This window comes from Sphaerodactylus townsendi, linkage group LG07 (assembly GCF_021028975.2).
Source record: "Sphaerodactylus townsendi isolate TG3544 linkage group LG07, MPM_Stown_v2.3, whole genome shotgun sequence".
Classification (NCBI taxonomy): Eukaryota; Metazoa; Chordata; class Lepidosauria; order Squamata; family Sphaerodactylidae; genus Sphaerodactylus; species Sphaerodactylus townsendi.
Genome location: NC_059431.1, coordinates 47,883,869 through 47,904,465, shown reverse-complemented (window position 1 = coordinate 47,904,465; position 20,597 = coordinate 47,883,869). Strand labels below are relative to the sequence as shown.

Below are 20,597 nucleotides of genomic sequence, written 5' to 3'. Positions count from 1 at the left end.
CCACTTCCTCTTCTCTCCACCCTTCCTGTTGCTCCTGGTTTCTTGTCCTTTATTCAGCCACATCTTGCTTTTTTAACATACCCAATGGCAATCTTGCATAATCCTGGTCAACTTTTTTTGGAAGATATTTTGAGGATATTTTCCTCACAAATCTGATGAGCTCCATATCACCCATGTTTGCAGAATTATCTCCCCTTTCTGTACCTCGTTCCATCATATGGATTTTTTTTATCTTAGGCAAAGTTCTAAATTATATATCTGATATGAACCATTCATGATCCAACACAAGGAGAAGAAAAGAAAGATGACATTCATGGGGAAAGTAAAAAATTTTAAACAAAATTATTACTGTCTTATCAGAATATGATAATTTATTGACTGAAGGACGTCTAGGGCCCTATTTACTTAATCAAATGAATCATACTTGCAGGTTAACATTGATTTTCTTATTCTTACACATTATATTTTTATGCTGCTTTTTTAGACAAAACTTTGTCCCAAAACAGCTAACATCAATCAAAATTCAAGATACATGGCTAAGACCACTTATCTATTAAAGGGTATTAAGTACTGACACAAACATGTTTAGGTTCTTGTGAATATTTGCATGCATTTGCAACAAAAGACTTTTGGAAAAATCCTTCCACTGAAGGGCTTGGTGTGGGAACAAGGAAATAAACATAAGAATAAAACTGCATTCTGTTTCATTAATTAACTAGAAAATAAAAACATTTCATCAGAATGTCAGTAAAAAGTTAATTTAAATTTTTTCCAGTATATTAAAAGCAATAAAGAACATTGACAATAAGAAAAATGAGGCCTCTTCACAAAGCACTTACAACTGGTAAACATTTTCAATGCCATTCTGATTCCTCACTCTGTCACTCTCCACAATCCAATGTTTTATGAATCTCATAAGCAGAGTACTCAGAGTATTTCTTTCAATGGCAGCAAGCCAAGGAAAAAACAAAACAACCACACACTTCTCAGATAGCTGTGACCATTTAAAGTGAACTATACTTAATTCAGGAGAATTATACACATGACAAATCTGCTGCAGGAATGTTTTCCTGTCACAAGCATGTGCTTGAGAAAGGGACCCACTTTCTTGAGGAGTGGAAGGAGGAAAAAAAATAAAATTGCTTAATTACTATATTTCTTTTCAGGGACATTCAAGTTACAACTCCAGAGATCTTGGCTCAATATTAAACAGGAAGTATTAGAAAAAGAGAAAGCACAGCCACATCCTGTACTGACACCAAACAGTCTTTGTAGGTCCAACACAGCAACCTTCCATCCATTGTATAGATGGGTGAGAAACCAGCATACACTGAACTGCTCTGTGTTTTGACCACAAGTGAAAAGTTGGCAATTTGGAGTAGCAGTCAGATGTGTATCAATGCACAATTTAAATCTTTTCCAATCTGTTATGCAGCGTGCACTTTTTTAGGCCTAACTGAATTCATGATTGAGTACCATACTGAAAGCTTCTCTTGTTATCTTTAAAAAATAACATAATTGATCCACTGCTAGGAGGACCAAATAAATGTATGAATAATGCTGGAGCTGTATAACTCAGAGTGTAATATGTATGGCAAAATTTGAGGAGGGTTATTGATGTTTGTGTATTTTCTATATTGTAATGTTGGCAGTACATTTTTGTTTCTCTTCAAACATGAGTATGGTGCTAAACCAGTGGTTCTCAACCTTCCTAATGCGGCGACCCTTTAATACAGTTCCTCATGTTGTGGTGACCCCCAACCCTAACATTTATCCATTTTACAGATGGAGAACACTGATGCAGAGAGTCTTAGGCGACCCCTGTGAAAGGGTCATTTGACCCCCAAAGGGGTCCTGACCCCCAGGTTAAGAACCACTGTGCTAAAGCTTCCTCCCATATCTCATCAAAGTACAATGTGAGTTGCTTCTGTGTCCCAATATTTGGTTTCATTTTAATAAAAGCTCTGCATGTCTGAAGTGTCTTCAAGAAGCCACTTAAGGTACAGAAGTGACAGTCTAAATTAAACATGCATCTCCCTGAAGGACCAGCATCTCAAAGATGTACTGAATTTTTGCTCCTCTGCTTATTGCAGAAGTTGTAATAACACTCTGGAGCCATGTTTAATCTTGCCAAGGTGGCCTTGCAGTGTTCTTCATACTCTTGCTCCTGTGAATGAGTTTCCCTTTCTGTTGAATACCATCAAAATTTTCCAGTGTTAGCTTGGAAGATGAGCTGTTGAATTCTTTTTCTTCAGCAGTAGCAAGATTTGGTAAAAGGCTCTGCCTATGCAGGAGGAAACTGGATGGTGAATTGGGCTCAGACTTATTTTTTGAAAGTACATCCAAGCCCCTGGCTTTTATTTCTTCCATCTTGCCCTCTTCATGTTTTGGAAAATGCTGACTAGGCTTTGATTTTGTTCCCTTTTTCCCCTTTAAATTTCGCAAAGTTTCTAAGGCCTGATCCAGTTCAGTCTGTAAAGTTTCCATTTCACTGGCTGCTTTATCCCGCTGTTCCCCACATGCTTTTAGTGAATGTTCCAAAGACAGGAAAAACTCTTTTCCAAACCTTGACAAGGCCTCGTCACCTTAAGAGAAAATTAAAAGAAAATGGGAAGCTACCGTAGTAATGGACTAACCAACAATAGTAAGGCATATATAGAACTGAAATAGAGTTTCTCATATTAAAGCATAAAGGCATACATTGCTTTGAGTGTGTTCAAAACGTAAGAGTCCAGGTTTAAATTTTGCTTTTTAGCAACTAGAACTCCACAACAAGGTAATATTATGAACTGAACCTAGGAAAACTGATCTAAGTCAAGGCTACATAACATTCTATTGGGCAGTACACATCAAAACATCATGGTTATTTGTCATTATCAAACAAAACCAGGAGTCATCTGTCATACTCGAATGATGCAAGATGCCTCTAACAAGATGCCTCAATTTTTAACCTGCCACACATGACAAGGATTACAATGCTCTTTAAATGACCTGGTTTTTCACTTTTAAGCACACTAAAAAAAACCAGCCTCACTCCCCCTCCCAGCAGTCGACTCCCCCCAAGCCCTGCCCACCTCCTGGCTGCCAGAAAGAGACAGGCAAAGCAAGGGAAGGAAGGAGTGGGACGCCCGGGGCCCAAGTAGGGAGGGAAACTTTGAGACCAAAGGCAGTTGGACTCCTCAGCCACCCTGTGGGTCCAGTGGCTCTGCAAAACACTGGAGTACCTGGGGCAGAGACTGGGTTGAACATCACCCAGGAAGGGTTAGGAGGGACGGTTCAAGCCCCGAAAGGGTGGCAGTGGGCAGGAGGTTCGCCACATCAAGTCAGGGAAAACATGTCCCTAATATATGTTAAAATAAGGACAGGCACTTCTTCCTTGGAGATACAAGATCTCAGAAGAGTTACATTAACTCTGTTTTCAAAGTTGAGACTTCTCTCACTGTCCTTGGGCATGTAATCTACCCTCTTGTGTGTCATCCTTCTTTTCCTGGTTACTCTCTACCCTTTGGTTTTTTAAATGTGACATTCCTAGGTGTGACTCCCTAGCTCAGGTATGAGCTGGTAGGGCTTTTTGTTCTCCCCAGGCCAGAGCTTATCCATGGCACTGCATTGTCCTATGCCTGTGAGATTCCCCTGTATCTTTCCCATTGCCAACTGTTAGCCTGTAGAAACCCTTGGAGCATATAGCATGAAATTCTTGTTTGATGTTTCTGTGGGAACTGCTTCAGTGAGGAAGAGGATTTGGGACAGCCTGAGCAGAAAAACTGGCAGAATCCAACCCAAACTTCCACCAGAAAATATTGTCTTCTTCCCCATCTCCAAAAGTGCAAATAATGTAACACTTACCTTCATGCTGTTGATTCTTTGACGTTAAAGTTTCAACTGCATATTGGATCTGTTCGGCATTATTTCTGAAAGCAGTGAGAAATTCTTTCAAAGCAGCCTCTGAAGCTTCTGTTTTAAGTTTCATGTAAGAAGGCAACACATCTGCAAAACAAAATATAAAATGATCACCTATACTCACCTATATTTAATAGTCAAAATACACAGAAAAAAAGAAACGAAACATTATTGTAATTTGCACTGTTTACAGCGAAGATTTATATTTAGTACCTATCAATCTGATGATGCTATTTCTAGACATGTTTACCTTGTAGTGGTGAACACAGAACCACTGCAACATTATCTTGAAACCTGTGGTAGGCTTGCTTTATCCCAGTGAAGAGAGCATCAATGTACTTAACTTGCAGGTTATATAAATTTCTATGGAAATTAAGTTCAGCTTGCAAAGCTTGTATCTAAAAAAGAAAAAGAATACTTTCAGCTCATTAAAATGCCTCCCCTATATTCTCTTCCATGTTTCCCTTTGCTCTAATGTTGCTTGAGCGCTGACTTTTTCAGAACTATTTTAGACATATTTTAAAATGCAGAACCAAAACCGTGCTGTGCAAATTTATACTATGCATCTCAGGAAGGAAACAGGATTCTGCAGTCCTGGCTGAATGACTTATGTGACCTCTTGCACAAGGAGAAGCTTGTCAACCTACCGTATATACTCATGTATAAGTCGACCCGAGTATAAGTCGAGGCACCTAGTTTTATCACAAAAAACTGGGAAAACTTATTGACTCGTGTATAAGTCGAGGGTGGGAAATGCAGAAATGTGGTTCCCAGCAGGCCGTTTGCAGCCTGGAAGGGAACGCAGGCAGGCCTCTTCACAAGCCTGCTCCATTTGTTAAAGTAAGTGTGTGGGAGGGGGTGTGTGTGTGAAAAATCACTGACTCGCGTACAAGTCGAGCAGGGCAATTTTCAGTCTAAAAAAAGGGCTGAAAAACTAGACTTATACGCAAGTATATATGGTACTTTTCAGTTACAGAGCATTTAGTTACAGAGCATTTTTCTTACTGATTTTTGGATTCAACCAGTTATAACCATCAACTTCTTTAAGTTGTTGGATTACTTAATAAACTATATTTTTATATAATTTTAAGAGGGTAGAGAGTAAGATTTAGACGTGGGGCTCCTTTATTCAAAGACTTGCCTTTTGCTATGGAGTTGTAAGGCGTTTCTTTAGTATCAGTTATGTTGAAAAGGAATAATAGAGTCTTATCTTTTTTAGTACATTTTAATCGCACTCTTCCTAGGTGCTCAGAGTGGTGTACATCAGTTCCCCTGCCTGCCTTTTATTCTTACAAATACCCTGTGAGGTAGGTTAAGCTGAAAGAGTGTGATTGGCTCAAGGTCACCCAGCAAGTTACATGTGCATCTGGGCATACATAAAGCTGCCTTATAGAGACCTTTGGTCCATCACGGTCAATATTGTCTACTCAGACTGGCAGGGGCTCTCCAGGGGTTCAGGAAGAGGTCTTTCACAGCATGTACCCCCAGAATCTTTTAAAATAGAGATGCCAGAGACTGAATGCAAAATGGAGGATCTTCCACCAAGCCATAGCCCCTCAGTGGATCACCCAAGATCCTAGTCTGATGCACTAGCGACCACTATATTGGATCTCTAGCAGGAGCCATGTAGCACCTTAATTATTTATTATTCTAGTATCAGTGGAAGCTTAGGCTACATTAAAATTGGATAGCCTTTAAGAGTCATGTTTATTTTTACTGCAACAAGTGAACACAGCAACCCCCTTGGAACTCAAGTCATTATTTTAAACTGCTGTGCAAATTAAGTGGCTATATAAATGAATGCAAGCAACTGTAACAGTAATACAAATTTAACTTGGTAACAAGACAATGACAAGTGCCGTGAGAAAATTTGTGTACTTAAATGAAAGATGTATGCTTAGCGTGTACATTTTACTTATTTAAACTTTTCTATGATGTCTTCTCCATATGTTCAAAGTAGCATCACTACACTGAGTCAATGTCAATAAACTTCCAATTATATATTTATCAAAATCTCTGGCAGCAGCAGTCTGAGGGTAAACTGAATCCCAACACAATGGAAACATCAGGAAGGCAGATTTACGACAAGGATCTGATCTGCCTACATCAAGCTGACCTTGTCCCATCAAGACAAAAACCTAGATGAGTTTCTGGATCCAACCCCACTCTCTGAGAAGTGGTGCAGTTGCTAGGAGTGCTATCACTGACTGATTCAAAATCTCCCCTCTCAACCTTCTTAACTCTGCCAACCATGCAACGTGATTGTATGATCCTGAAACCTTCAGACTAGACTATCTTAACATGATCTAAATGGGGATGCCTTGGGATGGTAACTTTATGATTCAGACAGGGCAGTACATGAATATAGCACAGTTCTTTAATAGTTAAAAGAACTACCATATATACTGTATTATCTTTAAAACACAATGTTGTGGGCTGTTCTATCTTGGGCTTAAATTTGATTGTTGTTATTTTATTTATTCTATGCATTTTTATACTATGTCTGTACTTGGATTTTAAAATAAACAAATAAATGACACCTCTATTAACGAATGCTTATCTTTTTAGAAGTATACAAAAAGCAGTCTTATACTGAGTCAGACAATTCTCTACCCAGCCCAACGTTATTTAGCTTGACTTGCAGAGTCTCAGGCAAACAATCCTCCATTCCTACTACACCAAATCCTTTTACCCAGAGACGACAAGGATTAAACTTGAGACCAACCTTATTTCTTGCACCGAAATGCCCTAAAATTGGGTCAAGTCCCTCCCTGCTTTCCTCTTCAAAGAGTAAAGATTAGCAAAAGCTTCATTACCTTCAGTGCTGGAAGAGATGTAAAACTCTTTGATTTAATCATGTACATCTTTGAACTTCAGCTTAATGAGCCTTCCCAGCATTAGAAAAAAGTTTTCCAACTCATAGTGCAGTGATGATGAGGAACAAAAATGCCGCTTGTAGCTTTCCTTTTCCCCTCAAAACCACAGAGGCAGAGAAATCTATCCTTAAAATATAGATTAACAGTGCCACCCTAAGCAGTTATACCATTCTAAGTAAAGTGATGTTAATGAGCTTAAGAGGGAAAAGTAGCATGGTATATAGCCCAATCGTGTCAGATCCAGAAGATAAACAGAGTGTGTACTTGGAAAGGGGACCACTGAAGAAGCCTCTGTGGAGGAAAGTAATGGCAAACCACCTCCGTTTCTTACTTGCCTTGAAAACCCCTTGCTGGAGTCGGCTGTAACTTGATGGCACTTTACACGCATAACTCTGCTTAGTACAGCACTGTAAGGTTTCAGTTGAGAAAGAAAAAATATGAATAACTGTGATTCAAAGAAGTTATATGTGCACTGAGAAGAGCTGCTCATCAAACCTGCAGATTTACTAGGTGTTTCTGCCACAGCAGTGCCCTCCACCAAAGTGAAAAGTCACAAGATTGATTTACAATGCAGATTGCCCCTTTAGTTGCACAAGTGATTGCAACAGAACAGACCAAACTCAAGTAGCCCAGTTTGTGTTCTCTCTCTCTCTCTCTCTCTCTCTATCTCTCTCTCTCCACACACAAGAGGGAAAGAGAACTCACCTAGAAGAATCTCATTTTCCTGTTTCTTTCCTTCTTGCTTTTCCTTTTTGCCTCCCCCTGGCAGTGCTTGCAGTCTTCCTTCTCATCCAACCACTGACTTATATTTTTTCTTTCTCTCCACCCCCAGTAGCCTCTGTCCCCAACCTTCCCTTAACAACACTTTTTCTGACCCCGCCCAATCTTCTCCCTCTATTTTTACCTCCCCTCCCTTCCCACCATATCTTTCTTTCTTTCTGTCAGTCTTTTGTCTGTTTTAGTCTGTCTCCCCACCAAGCACACATGCAAACAAATTTAGGTTTAGGATTATCAGCAATGTTTGTTGTAGATTGCCTAGCAACACTCAATATTGTCACTGAGATCTCACAACACAATGTCATGAGACCTTTGTGGACAACTGTTTTTAAAGAAGCAAACATTGCTTCTGTGATTTGGGGGGACAAGTCTTAGCCCCAATGTTTCCTGCATGTTTTTAACATTCCAAGTTTTTCTGCAAACCTGATGCTTCCTCAAGCCTTATAAAATAATCCCTTGTTTGCCCTTGCCTCCACTGTGTAAATTCTTTGATCCAAACTCTGTGGCCCAGTTCAGAGTCATATCAGACATTTTGGATTGCAAACCATCTGCAACAGTCTCATGCCAGATGTTCAAAAAAGCCTAACTCACAGATTCTTAGCTATACTCTTTTCCACCGAAAGAACTGAGTAGAATTGTATAGGGTTGAGCAATACCGAAAATATTTGGTAAAATTCAGATTCGGCTTTATTCGGGTGTAAAATTATCGGTATATTTGAATAAGTCGAATACCATATTCGATATACCTGAATATATTTGAGTATCCCGAATTTCGGGCACGTCTGGATTTTTTTGTATTTTTAGGGGTTTGGGGGGTTTTGGCCTGTAGGGGGAGCGTTTTTAAAGCTAGTGACACCACAATTGCAGGGTATCTTCGGGAGACTTCCCTGATGATACCAACCAGGTTTGGTGAAGTTTGGTTCAGGGGGTACAATTTTATGATCCCCAAAGGGGGTGCCCCATTCCCCATTGTTTCCAATAGGAGCTAATAGGAGAAGGAGCTACTCCTTTGAGGGTCCATAAAATTGGACATCCTAAACCAAACCTGGCCAGATTTGGGTGGTACCATCAGGAAAGTCCCCTGAAGATATCCTGCACTTTTGGTACTGCTAGCTTTAAAAATGTGCCCCTGATAGGCAACCCAAGGTAAGTACTGGGGGGGGGGATTGTCTGGGGGGTAGATTCTTTAGTTTCTTTCTTTCTTTCTTTAAAATCCTAGGGGGGTGGACTCTTGGTTGTATTCTGTCTTTAAACATTGTTTCAGTGATTCCAACCCTAGAATTGTAATTTCATCCACCACATGCTGGACCGTCTTTGTTTTAGAATGCTACATTTGGGTCCTAATTCCTAGGCACTAGGACCCAAGTGGAGATTCTAAAATAAAGATAGTCCAGCATGTGGTGAATGAGTTTACAATTCTACTTGGGACTATGGGTGGAAAAGAGTATAGAAGGAGTGTGCTAAATTGCCAAACACATAGGACTGTGGAAACCCAAGGTGTGAGATGTTTAACTCCTAGATGATGCAACATTTGGATGAAAAACAAAATGTAACTTCACAATCAGACACTGACTGTATTTTCAGCAGATAAAGGTTAAAAAAACTAAAATTCCACAGACAGTTACATACACAGTTAGTACATTTCTTATAAAGAGGTTGTCATTAGCTTATTAAGAATTGCTAGCAATTTGACCATTAACTGCTAAAATCTATTTGAATAAAAATTAATGTACCCAAGCAAAATATTACAAAACATTGAAGACAAAATTTAAGTGCAACATCAAGTCACTGTTTGGGAAGCTAAATCACAGTTTACAGCTATATTTAATTGATTTATACCCCACCTTGCTCCCCAATGGGGACCCAAAGCGGCTTACCTCATTCTCCTCTCCTCCATTTTATCCTCACAACAACCCTGTGATATAGATTTAGCTGAGTGTGTGACTGGTCCAAAGTCCTTCAGCAAAGGCACAAGACAGGGTTTGAGCCTGGGTCTCCCAGATCCTAGCCCAACACTCCTAATTTCTATACCACACTGGCAATGACATGGTAGCTTGAATCTGCTATGGTCAAAATTTGCTTTGATATTGCATCTATGGTGACAAACCATAGTCTGGGATGTCCTTCTATCTTGGAGTGGCCTGACTACAGAGAGCACAAAAGAAAACCACTGGTGACTCTGACTGGCAGTTTCCAAAGAACTCTGCCTTATTGCCCTCATCCCTGGTAAAGCCTTACCTCAACCCCCTAAAGTTGTGCTTATGAAAATAACTATCTGAAAGATCCAGCCAGTGAGCTTCTCACCCATTCCAGTTTTATCTCCCATTAAAAAAAACACCAGAAGCATTTATTCTAGATTACAATTATACAGATGGAAAGAGCTAGCACTGTAATGGGGAGGGATTCTGTGAAACAACCTTAATGTGGAGATGGAGTTATTCTGGAGCTTGGCTTGCCAAGAGTAGCCCACCTTCAGCTTCTTCACTGTTTTGCTTTGGTTTCCAAAAAGAATCAGACATGCCCAGGCAGGGAAGCTTTGCCAGCCATACAGCAAGATGAGCTGAACTCTGAAAGCATGCACTGATTCTTGGAGAAAGATGGGCAAGGAATCAAGGAGTCTAAACCATGATTTGCCTATTTGTCTTGCACAAACACTAATTGGTGAGACATCTGAGCTCTTGTTAAATTTTGTTTTTTCTCCCTTACATTTCCTATTTGGTATTTTAATTTTTGATTTGCAAGCACATTGGCTCCTGAATTGGGAAAGGGAAAAAAGTATGAACATCCACAACCCATCTTCAAAAGTGAAATCCTAAACAAAGAAATATCCGTCTAAGTCCACTGAAGTCCGTAGTGGTGGTGGTGGAAAGTCCTATCAAGTCACATCCAACTTATGGCGGCCCTGTAGGGTTTTCAAGGCAGGAAACTTTCAGAGGTGGTTTGCCATTGAATTTCCTGACTTCTAATGGGAAACCCACTAAAAATGCTATTGCCAGCAGGGAATTAGAATAATGTGTGCATTTCAACTAGACTGAGCATAGAAACTGAGCATAGACATTTTAACCTTTATACATTGCTATTTGATAAAGTTAGTACAAGGAATAACTGAGTACTGGCTTCTAAGGAAACCAGAAGCTCTTAAAAAGAGAATTTTAAACCCCAATAAACCTTCCTTTCTTTACCTGTTGCATTGCCATTTGTCTGGAATAATTTTGAGCCTTCACCAGAGCTTCTGCGGCCCTTTTAGCACGTTGCTGAGGGCCACCCTTGGGGAAGGCTGGAAGTGTTGCAAGCACATTCTCCACAGTAAACTCCTGGTTTAAGGAGTACTCCAATATTTCCTGCAAAAGAAGTAGATCAAGCATTTAATATGATAGTTGTTCAAAACATGCATTAATTTCTACCACAAGATGCTGGTTCACAAGACAAATACAAAATGTGTGAAATACAAAATACCTACATGTGTGCTTATCTGCCTGCAGTGTCTGCTACATGCCTCCTGAAGCTAGACTGCAGAGTGGAACAGGTGGGGCTTCTTTTACTCCAAGATAATTAAGCCCTGGGGCTAAGCCAAAGGTGTAGCTGGGCCAAATGCCACCCGGGGCGGACTCTGTGTTTTCGCCCCCCATGGGCTCCACTCCTGCCCTGCACCTCCATTCCCCCACTTACCTTAGTTCTTAGTTTCAGTCTGAAAAGTGGCCTACTTCAGTTCAAGCTCACAAGATCTCCTTGGTAATATAGTTTCCACAAGGACCCATTTCAGCCTGAATGGAACAGGACGCTTTTCAGACTGAAACTAAGAACTTAGGTAAGTGGGGGGGTCGTGAAGGGGGGTCGCAAGAGGGGTTGAGGGTGATTTCCTGCCCCCCTCAGTTGTGCACCTAGTGCGAGGCGAGCCCCCCCCCCCCCGTCCCCTTGTAGCTTCGCCTATGGGCTAAGCAGAAAGACTTGTTAGTTCCAACAGCTTGCATAACAGGGGTGTTTTTGTGAATCCAGACCTAGCTAAATTCAGATGTGTCTTGACCTCAGTGCTGTTCTGATGAACAGACCCACCCTCCAGCTCCTACTATCCTCTACAACCTTTCTCATGTTCTGGACTACACGTAAGGCAGGACATCACATTCACCACTTTTCTAATCTCCTTTAAAACACACCAAGAGTCCTGACCACTTCCACTCTCAGGTCCTCTCACTCACAGAGACATCTGCAGACAGGGTAGCCCAGCCACTTTTAATACCAAGTCCTTACTCATAACGTTATTTTTTTTGGGGGGGGGGGCTCAAACTGTTCCATTCACATGCTGCCACCATCTATTCATTTCATATAATATATACACACAAGTGAGCCCCACAAAACTCATGGGGGAAATTCCATCTCCCCTCAAGGGGTGAGGAAAGAATCCCCTACTCAGGTCAAGATCTCTGTAATGGGAACAGCCACTGCAGTGAGTCAGGCCAAGGGTGCGATGCACTGGGCGTGCGCTGGTGTGGAGGTGTAGCGGGGGTGTTCTGGGGTGGGTGGAGGTGTGGTGGGGGCAAAGGGCGCACACGTGCCCCGGGCACAATTCCCCCTCGCTCAGGCCCTGAGGTCTGGCTGTCCCCAGAGCAGGCCAACATAGGGAGAGTACTACTCCAACAGGCTTTTCTGCAGACTTGGGTGTTTTTTTTTAAAAAAAGGGGGGGTTAAATCCCTCTGATTTTTAAAAGAGTATCATCTGCCACTGTATCCACTGAAATGTAGGGCTGATAGGTGCTGGGAGTGGCTCCCAGGCTTTGTTGCTGACAAGATAGATACCTTGGGCTGCATTTAATGAGCCCAAGCAATCGGGGTCATGATATGGAATGAAAGAAACAAACAGTATTGATAAAGGCTGCCCAGGTTCTCAGTGGCTCTCACCAAGTTCTACAAGCGAAAGCAAAGGAATTTCAGTCAGGGACACAGAGTTTGTAGACACAGATGTTTGCACAGGGCTAGGAGGAAATGGCTGACAAGCCCTGACGTTTTTCTAATCACAGTTCCTTGCATTGCTCTGCTCTGTGCATTACTCCTTGTAATGGAGTAATGGACAGGAGCAGCAGTGGCATAGGAAGTTAAGAGCTTGTGCATCTAATCTGGAGGAACCGGGTTTGATTCCCCGCTCTGCTGCCTGAGCTGTGGAGGCTTATCTGGGGAATTCAGATTAGCCTGCGCACTCCCACACATGCCAGCTGGGTGACCTTGGGCTAGTCACAGCTTCTCGGAGCTCTCTCAGCCCCACCTACCTCACAGGGTGTTTGTTGTGAGGGGGGAAGGGCAAGGAGATTGTAAGCCCCTTTGAGTCTCCTGCAGGAGAGAAAGGGGGGATATAAATCCAAACTCTTCTTCTTCTTGTCTACCAACAATGCACTTTAGGTACCTGCATCCTTTGAAAATGAAGTTTCAACTAACTAGAGATTTATACTGTAAGTAAAGCCCGAAGACATTGTATCTTTGAATTATTCATGTTTTGGATCTGAAACTGCTGTTTGACACAAATCAGAGTGTAATTAGCCACAGACTTATATGGTATTAAATACTGATTATGTTCACAGTACTTCTGTCTAATCATCCTTCAGTCCATTGTCATCATTTTTACCACACAGCATGTATCTATAAACTTTGTGACAAGTATTTTCCACGCTAACAGCAATGCAAGCAAAGTTAAAAATACAGTCTACTAAGAAGGTATAATTAGCTGTCAAGTTCTTAATGACTAAATTGCTCATGTGCTTCATTTGAAGTTTATGGCTACATAAGTGCTACAAAACCTCTTGAAAGTGTACAATTAATAATTGAAGCCCTAGAGCGAGTTGCGGAGAGAATATTTTTCCACAAAGGATTTGGGTACCATGAATCAGAAGTCAAAGCACTATGAACAGTTTCATTTACTATAAATCATTGCAACTCGGTATGTTTTTGATCCGTTTGCTAAAAATGTAAAACCTTAAATACTGAACTCTCGTGAGGAAAGTCTGTCAATTAAAAATGGAACTTAAAAGCTGGCAGCTTTTCTACTGGCATTCTGCTTTGCAGGCAAGAAACAGAAGCGCAATTTGAGATTTGGGTGGAATGCAGAGTCTAGTGTGTTACAAGCAAGGAGGTGTTTAGTTCCTGCGCCCTGAAGAAGGGAGGGAGGGAGGAAAAAGCAATGCATGTTCCTGAGAAATTCCAAGGGCTGCTCTCATACTGACAAGCTGTGGTTTGTTCTTCCAACTAATGAGCAGTGCTGCCACCCACCACCACCACCGAGCACAGTGTATGTGTAGAACAGATTATGTTACTATTTGGATTCCCTGAATACCTTGGGATGTTTGACAGATGTTAAGTATTATTTATAAAGACTTTCAGAAAATGCTAACAGACAAAAAAAGTCACCTTTGTCATATGTTGTTTCTCAAGAACAAGCTCACAGATTAATTTTTCAAAGGTCAGGCAGAGGAAGGCAGACAATGCAATTTCGCACATTCTTTTTTTGAACTTTCATTTTCTCTCTGTGTTAACCGATTTACCATTGCAAGAAGAGTTTCTGCAAAGTGTGCTATATCTGCTTTTACCAAAATGCTTCTATCTCGCAGAGCAATCTGATTTACAGCTGCTAAATCATAAGAAAGGGAAGCACATGGCCCAACTGAGACATGATAATGTGCTTTCACAAGTGCCTGCCTATATCGTGAGGAGCATGTTGCAAGAGTAAAACAGGACTGGAGAAGAAATTGTGAGGCTCCACCTTTAAAAATTAAAAAGCAAACATAAATATGACAAAAAGATGGAGAAAACGATGGTGTTGTAAAAGCATGAACTGTAGCCAGTCTGAGCTGCTGAGATTTCATAGGTAGACAGGTAGCATTTTAGATGTGGCGATCCAGAGGGAGACTGAATGTACTGGTATTCCATCTTCCTTTGAAAAGAGTCCCTCATCAATAACACTTTAAAGTTCAAAGCATTTTATAGTATTTATCTTACTACAGCTCTGTTTAAAAAGTCACTATTACTATTTTAAAGATAAGGAACTGAGGCCAATACATCACAGCCTACAACTCACTGCCAAGGACATCTATGATGGCATAGAAATCAGATTCAGAACCAGGTTTCCCATAGCCAAGTCCAACCCACTGCCTACTGGATTACATTGGGTCAAAACAACATTTACCATACAAGTCTCTTTTAATTAATTTGCTCTGCACTGTATTGAAAAATTATGATAATCTGTTAAATAGGAAAGCTGCTGCAAATTACTGTAGCAAGTTGCTGCCACCTACAGGCCAAGGGAAGTACTTTCTCCTGATTTATCTCTACTGTGGAAAGTAACCACATGTGTTCTTTTCATCTGTTGGTGGCAGCAATCTGTGTGTGCTGCAATTTGATAGCAAGAGAACATTCTCTGCTTGAAATCTGCTTCTAATACAAATCCTGGTTTCATTTTGATAATCTCTGGTGTTGACCTTGACACCAAGATCATGCTACATTATTACACTATCTAAAAATCATGGCAGTTTAAATAATAAATCTAGTACTATGGGATGTAATAGAATGTCCTGCAGGCTACATTATCAGCAGAGGTTAGGCATTTGTACTCAACTGGGCATGTTCAGTCTGGTGCACTGAGATACGCATTGCGCTGCTGGATAGGATGCAGTTTTCTTTCAGCAACTTAAAAAAATGTTCTTCATTTGTACACCATCACATGTGCCCTTTTGGGCAGAAAACGGCATGAGTAAAAATTTGTATCCTGGGTGTAAACAAGACACACCCCTCTTTTTAAGTAAATAAATTAAAAAGCATAAGTAGCGTGCAGGTTCTTTTATTTTTCTGTTGCTATAGGGATAGCACAACTTCAACCCCCAGAACAAAACAAGTAACTAACATTGATTGAAATGCTAATTCAAGAACATTCTACTGTAATCAGTGAGTCTGCATTAAAACAATATTATGATGGACAATTAAGTTAAATATAAGATGATCTTTGGTAGCTATGTGAGCATTATCAGGAACTAATAGCACAAGGACTCGCATTCCCACCCCTCCCCAGCTGAGTGCCTTCCACTGAAACTAACCGAAAATAATAAAATAAATAAAATTATAAAAACTGAATAATAAAGGAAACAATAACAAAATCAAACCATATGGAACAATCCACAGTGAAGCAGTCCCTTTTGGAAATTAGTAACAAAACAAAACAAATGAAATAACCTCCCATTCATAAAATACACACACACACACACAAACTTGAGTAATATAAATGTACACTATTTTCTAACTGGAGTGTTTTTCTGCATGAACATGGATATATCTAGGAAAGAATTTGAACTTTAAACTTCCCTTGTTTTATTCTCTTATATAAATAAGTTACCTGTTTTCTCCAACAGTAGGTTGTCTAGTTTAACCTGTTCAAATATTTAAATCTCACTGCCTAATTTACATTCTTGTAGGTTTAAAAAATCTGTTTGTTCAAACAGTAAAATAAAATCAGCATTGCTTTTTGGAGACGGAACAGCAGGAAGGGAACTGCATGAGCACTATAACTATGCCAAGGTCAGTAATAACTTTCAGGAGGGAGATTAATAACACATTATTTTATGGAAAAATTCTTATGTTAGCTTATTTATGCTGTTTGTTATTGTCTAATATGGCATGTTACTTACCTGAATGTGAAAGCACAATCCCTTCATATACCATCCAAGATGAAACTGCTTCTAGAAATATTCAGAGATTCTGGTTTATGCACAGGATTTCTATTTACTATATCGAGTCTGCATTTTGTGAGATAGTGCACCAGAAGAATCACCGAGTGTTTATGTCTAACTAGCTAATTGTAACACTTGTCTCTTAACATATTGCTATGAGTTAATTTTTAAATATGTCATTTCCTTATGGTTAAAGCCTATGCTTGTGAAAAAGGAGTCCTTCATCAACTGATGGAGTTCCAGAGCACTTCTTGCTCTACAGACTCCCACACTCCTGGTAGATCCTATGGCAGTAATCTTCAGAACCTTTTCAGAATGTTCAGAGACACAAAAGAAAAATCAGGCTCAGGGTTGTTGTTTTTTGTTTTTTTTTTAGCAATGAAGGCAGCATACTACTTTGCAACTCCAGTGGCTTTTAAGGAGTAAGCAGAGGAATATCCGCAGAGAAGAATAAGAACAAAAGAAGGTAAGAGGCAAGTAACATCAATGACTAACTGCCCGATCTAGAACGAGCTGGCAGGTGGGACAGTGCTCCTATGGTGCAACCCCATGCTCTCCAAAGGGGCTTCCCATGGCATAGGAAGCCCTAAAATGCAAAACAAATACCACCTCTCTGATAATTGCCCACAGGAGATAACAGAGATATGCCACAAAAAAAGGTGGCATATTTCTGACACTGCTGATGCACAAGGGCCGAGGAATGGCTGGCTCCACCCCCGATCTGCTCCAGGGCACACCAGCACAGTTTTTTGGCCAGCGAGCCTAGGCAAGGGCAGTGAGGCACCCAGTAATTAACTTCCTGCTGGCACATTTTCCCCTAGCACTGGCAGGATGAGCATCCACAATGGTGCAGGGTGGTGCTGCCTTCAGAGAGGGGTCTGTCCTACCCTAGATAGAGCTGGCTGTCTTCTATACATACCTATGCATGAAAAGTGATAAAGATTCATTATCTACACACAAAATAAACAAGGTGATGTCTACAGGAGGACTTTACTACAGGGTTTCAAGAAAGTCATGAAAGGAAGCAAATGTCAGCCCTGAATAATCCTGAAGCCTGGATAGCACATGAGGAAGACGAGTTTTAGATCATCTGTGAAAAATTCAAGTAGAAGAGCAGGCAGGATTCTACTGACGTAGCTTTGTCTTACTAAAGAACTGAGATGAAACAAAATATGTGAAGGACTAAGGATGTTAACAGAGCTCATGATCTACAGAATTATGAAACAGAGTAACAGAAAAAATTATTTTTGTAGGATAGATTTGGTTGGCTCAGTGGTTCAACAAACAACTGGATCCAGCAATATTCATTGAACAAACAGTGATATCTATTTCATTAAGAAGTTGGGTCTGGGTGTAAAAAACTAATCAGCGGCAGAGGTTCTAACCTTTGTACCAGGTGCTGCCATCAGAGTTTGGGATAAATCGAAAAACAAATTAGGACTCCACATATCCCCCTTTAGAATTAGCTATAGAGGAATTTGGACTTAAGATCTAATGGACTAGGCAGCAGTGCAAGCATTGGATGGATGAAACTTTGGATCATTTCTAGCAGATAATCATAAACAGTAATATTCCTTATGAAGTAGTGTAATTTTGCAATAATTATGCTATTCCTTTATTTCAATACTGGCAGTTACGTACTTCTGTAAATCAAAAATGTGTAATGGATAGTCAAGGTCTGAGATGAATAAGTTTGAAAGCTGTTTATTACAAAATCAAAGTACAATATCAATTTACTATAGTTATTTATTAGAAAACATTACTTTGACCCCAAGTTGCATTAAGAAATGAGGAAGGCATAGATTACGACACAGAGTTTGGTATTATATATTTACCCACCTTTCCTTTTTCTCAATTTCTACTACATTTAAAGAAAACATTTGTAAGATGTTACATCAGTGGCATATTTCACCATTCCCAGCTTTCTAGGGATGGTTAGGTTCCTGTGTTCTCATATTTCACCAGTTTAAGTTACTAAAATTCACAGAAACAGTGCAGATTGCCAATTTTAATACATGTGGTAGTATTGCAATTCAGCAGAATTTTTTTTGGGGGGGATACAATAATTAACTCAATATCTGCTGCATTTCGGGCGAATCTGTGAAAAATCTGTTGAGCTAGTTCTACTTAATTATGCTGGCTTCTTACCAAAACATTATTGCATTGTTCCTATTGACAACAGCTTGGTTGGACTTTACTAAAGTCTGAAAATCAAAGCTTAGACTATTAATATGTGATTGGCTAAATTAAGTCAAATAACTTAAGTATAAGTTATTAAAATTAACCTTGCTGCAAAAACCTCAAGATATTGAAAGTACAATGAGATTGTGAAATTGATTACCAAAACTGAACATTTTTATCTTGAAGATAATCAAACATGCAAAAAACAAGTTTCGACTAAGTATAAACAGTGCTGAAAACTTTGTTTTTGTTAATATATTATATGTATAGTATGTATTTAAGTGTGGGGTTTTTTTTTAATGGGCTAGATCATGTCCAATGTATTTATGCCTCCTTCTAAGACTGCTTTTGTCACCTTTGAGGATTGTGGATGTAGACTCGTTTCTATTATATTGATTCTGTCACAAATATTTGATCTGCAATTTGTATCTATCTGACTTACATCTAACCTTTTTTTAAGAGTAACACTGGGGGTTAAGACACAACATCCATTACATGCTAAGTGCATTAGGGATCAGTAAATACTGTCAGTTATTTTATTTTATTTAGGAATCCTAACTAAATAAACAATGGAACCTTCACCAATAAATGAATGTACACTTAAGTGAATTTTCTATTGTCTGCTCGATTCTGTGCATATAATAGAAGATTCTTTTACAGTGCAATTTAGCCCAACTAGTAAATTTACTGGAGATGCCAAGTGCCAAGAAATCCTAAATCACAATATCAAATACATCGGCAGAAAGAATCAGATATCAGATACTAATTTATTTTCCTTCGGTTTTTGCACTCTCTAGAGCATATGCTTATCCATAAGGCTTTAGCAACCACTTCTCCTTTCTTTCCACCTCCATGGGAGAAACCATAAAGGAGCTGTTACATAATTAATCACAGCCACCTACTTACCAGTATCTCCCTAACCTAAGGCATTAAATGCCCTTGCTTACTAACACCATAAATAACTGTTCACAGCTCTCTAGGGATGGTTAGGTGCCTGTGTTCGCACATAGGGCGGATATTACATTCAAAAAAACAAATCAGAGATAATTAGGCCTGCATCTATGTTAATTATTCATTAATATGTTTTTGCCAGGTCAGCTGACTCAGGCAAGCTAGGCCTGTTTTCAAAATACAGGCTCAAACCTGATTGACACCAGCAAAATAATAAAAAATCTGTAAGAAAAATGCTTTTAAAGGGGATCCAAATGTACTCAATAAAGAAACAAGATTCCTTTAAAACTGAAACAATTTACAGCTGCCTGCCAGGAAACAAAGTAATAGTAAAAAACAGTAAAAAAAAATAGGTGCACAAGACTTCACCAAATGGCTAAGCGATCTTGCTCTAACTTACCTGAGGAAAAATGTGAACACTATCCAAATGGCTTTTTGCAACACTGGTTGGGAAGGTTGTCGAATACCACACACAAACTGAGAGAATTCAGCACACCCCAACTTAACCACTTTGATCCTCATTACAAAGATTTACACTGAAAAGAAAATTCCAGATTCTACGCCCCAGAAATTATGCATATCTACTACTATCAGATCAGGAGATCACACGTACAGCAGCAAGCTGTACACAAGGATCTCTCCATCAGACAGGAGCCTGGACAATCGTCTTTGCGAGCACTAATCATTTACAGGGAAAAGAAGGATTGGAGTGACTGCAATCAGACTCCACTTAGGCTTGAGCAACCTCCCCACCCCCACCCCCCAAAAATCAGTAAAATTTGGGTTCAAGCTATTTTGGCTTTAAAATTATTGGTAATGCCAAAACGAAAAAATTGGAGCATCCGCTCCACTTGAGTTTGGAAGAGGTGTCTGTAAGGGGGGGCATTTTTCAAGGCAGAGGCACCAAACCTGCAGGGTGGCTTCAGGAGACTCTCCTGATAACCCAATCTCCCATTGTTTCCCCCATCTCCCATTGTTTCCAATTGTTTCTAATTTCAGGACCCACAGGGGTAGCTGCACACTGACAGGTAAGCAGGGGCCTCTTTTCTGAACCTCCTTCACTGTTCCTCTTGCTTCTGGTCAGAAGCCACCCTGGGCGTGCCACCTCCCACCCCCGAGCCCCACAGCTTGGCAGTTGAGTGGAGGCAGCAGGAACTTTGGAGACCCATCACCATGACCCAAATATACAAGGGGGCTTGGTGCATGGGGT

At 40.1% G+C, this 20,597-nt stretch overlaps 1 protein-coding gene across 3 annotated transcripts in view; it reads right to left on the bottom strand.

Moving 5' to 3' along the window:
* Positions 1 to 345: 345 nt before the first annotated feature.
* LOC125436328 overlaps positions 346 to 20,597 on the bottom strand; it is a 62,378-nt gene continuing 42,126 nt past the window's right edge. For all 3 annotated transcript variants that reach the window (XM_048503222.1, XM_048503223.1, XM_048503224.1), the window contains exons 10-13: positions 10,736 to 10,894; positions 4,151 to 4,298; positions 3,847 to 3,987; positions 346 to 2,585 (exon numbers count right to left, since the gene is read on the bottom strand). In XM_048503222.1, the coding sequence (XP_048359179.1) occupies positions 2,122 to 2,585; positions 3,847 to 3,987; positions 4,151 to 4,298; positions 10,736 to 10,894 (912 nt within the window). In that variant the 3' untranslated portion in view covers positions 346 to 2,121. The remainder of the gene's footprint in view (positions 2,586 to 3,846; positions 3,988 to 4,150; positions 4,299 to 10,735; positions 10,895 to 20,597) is intronic.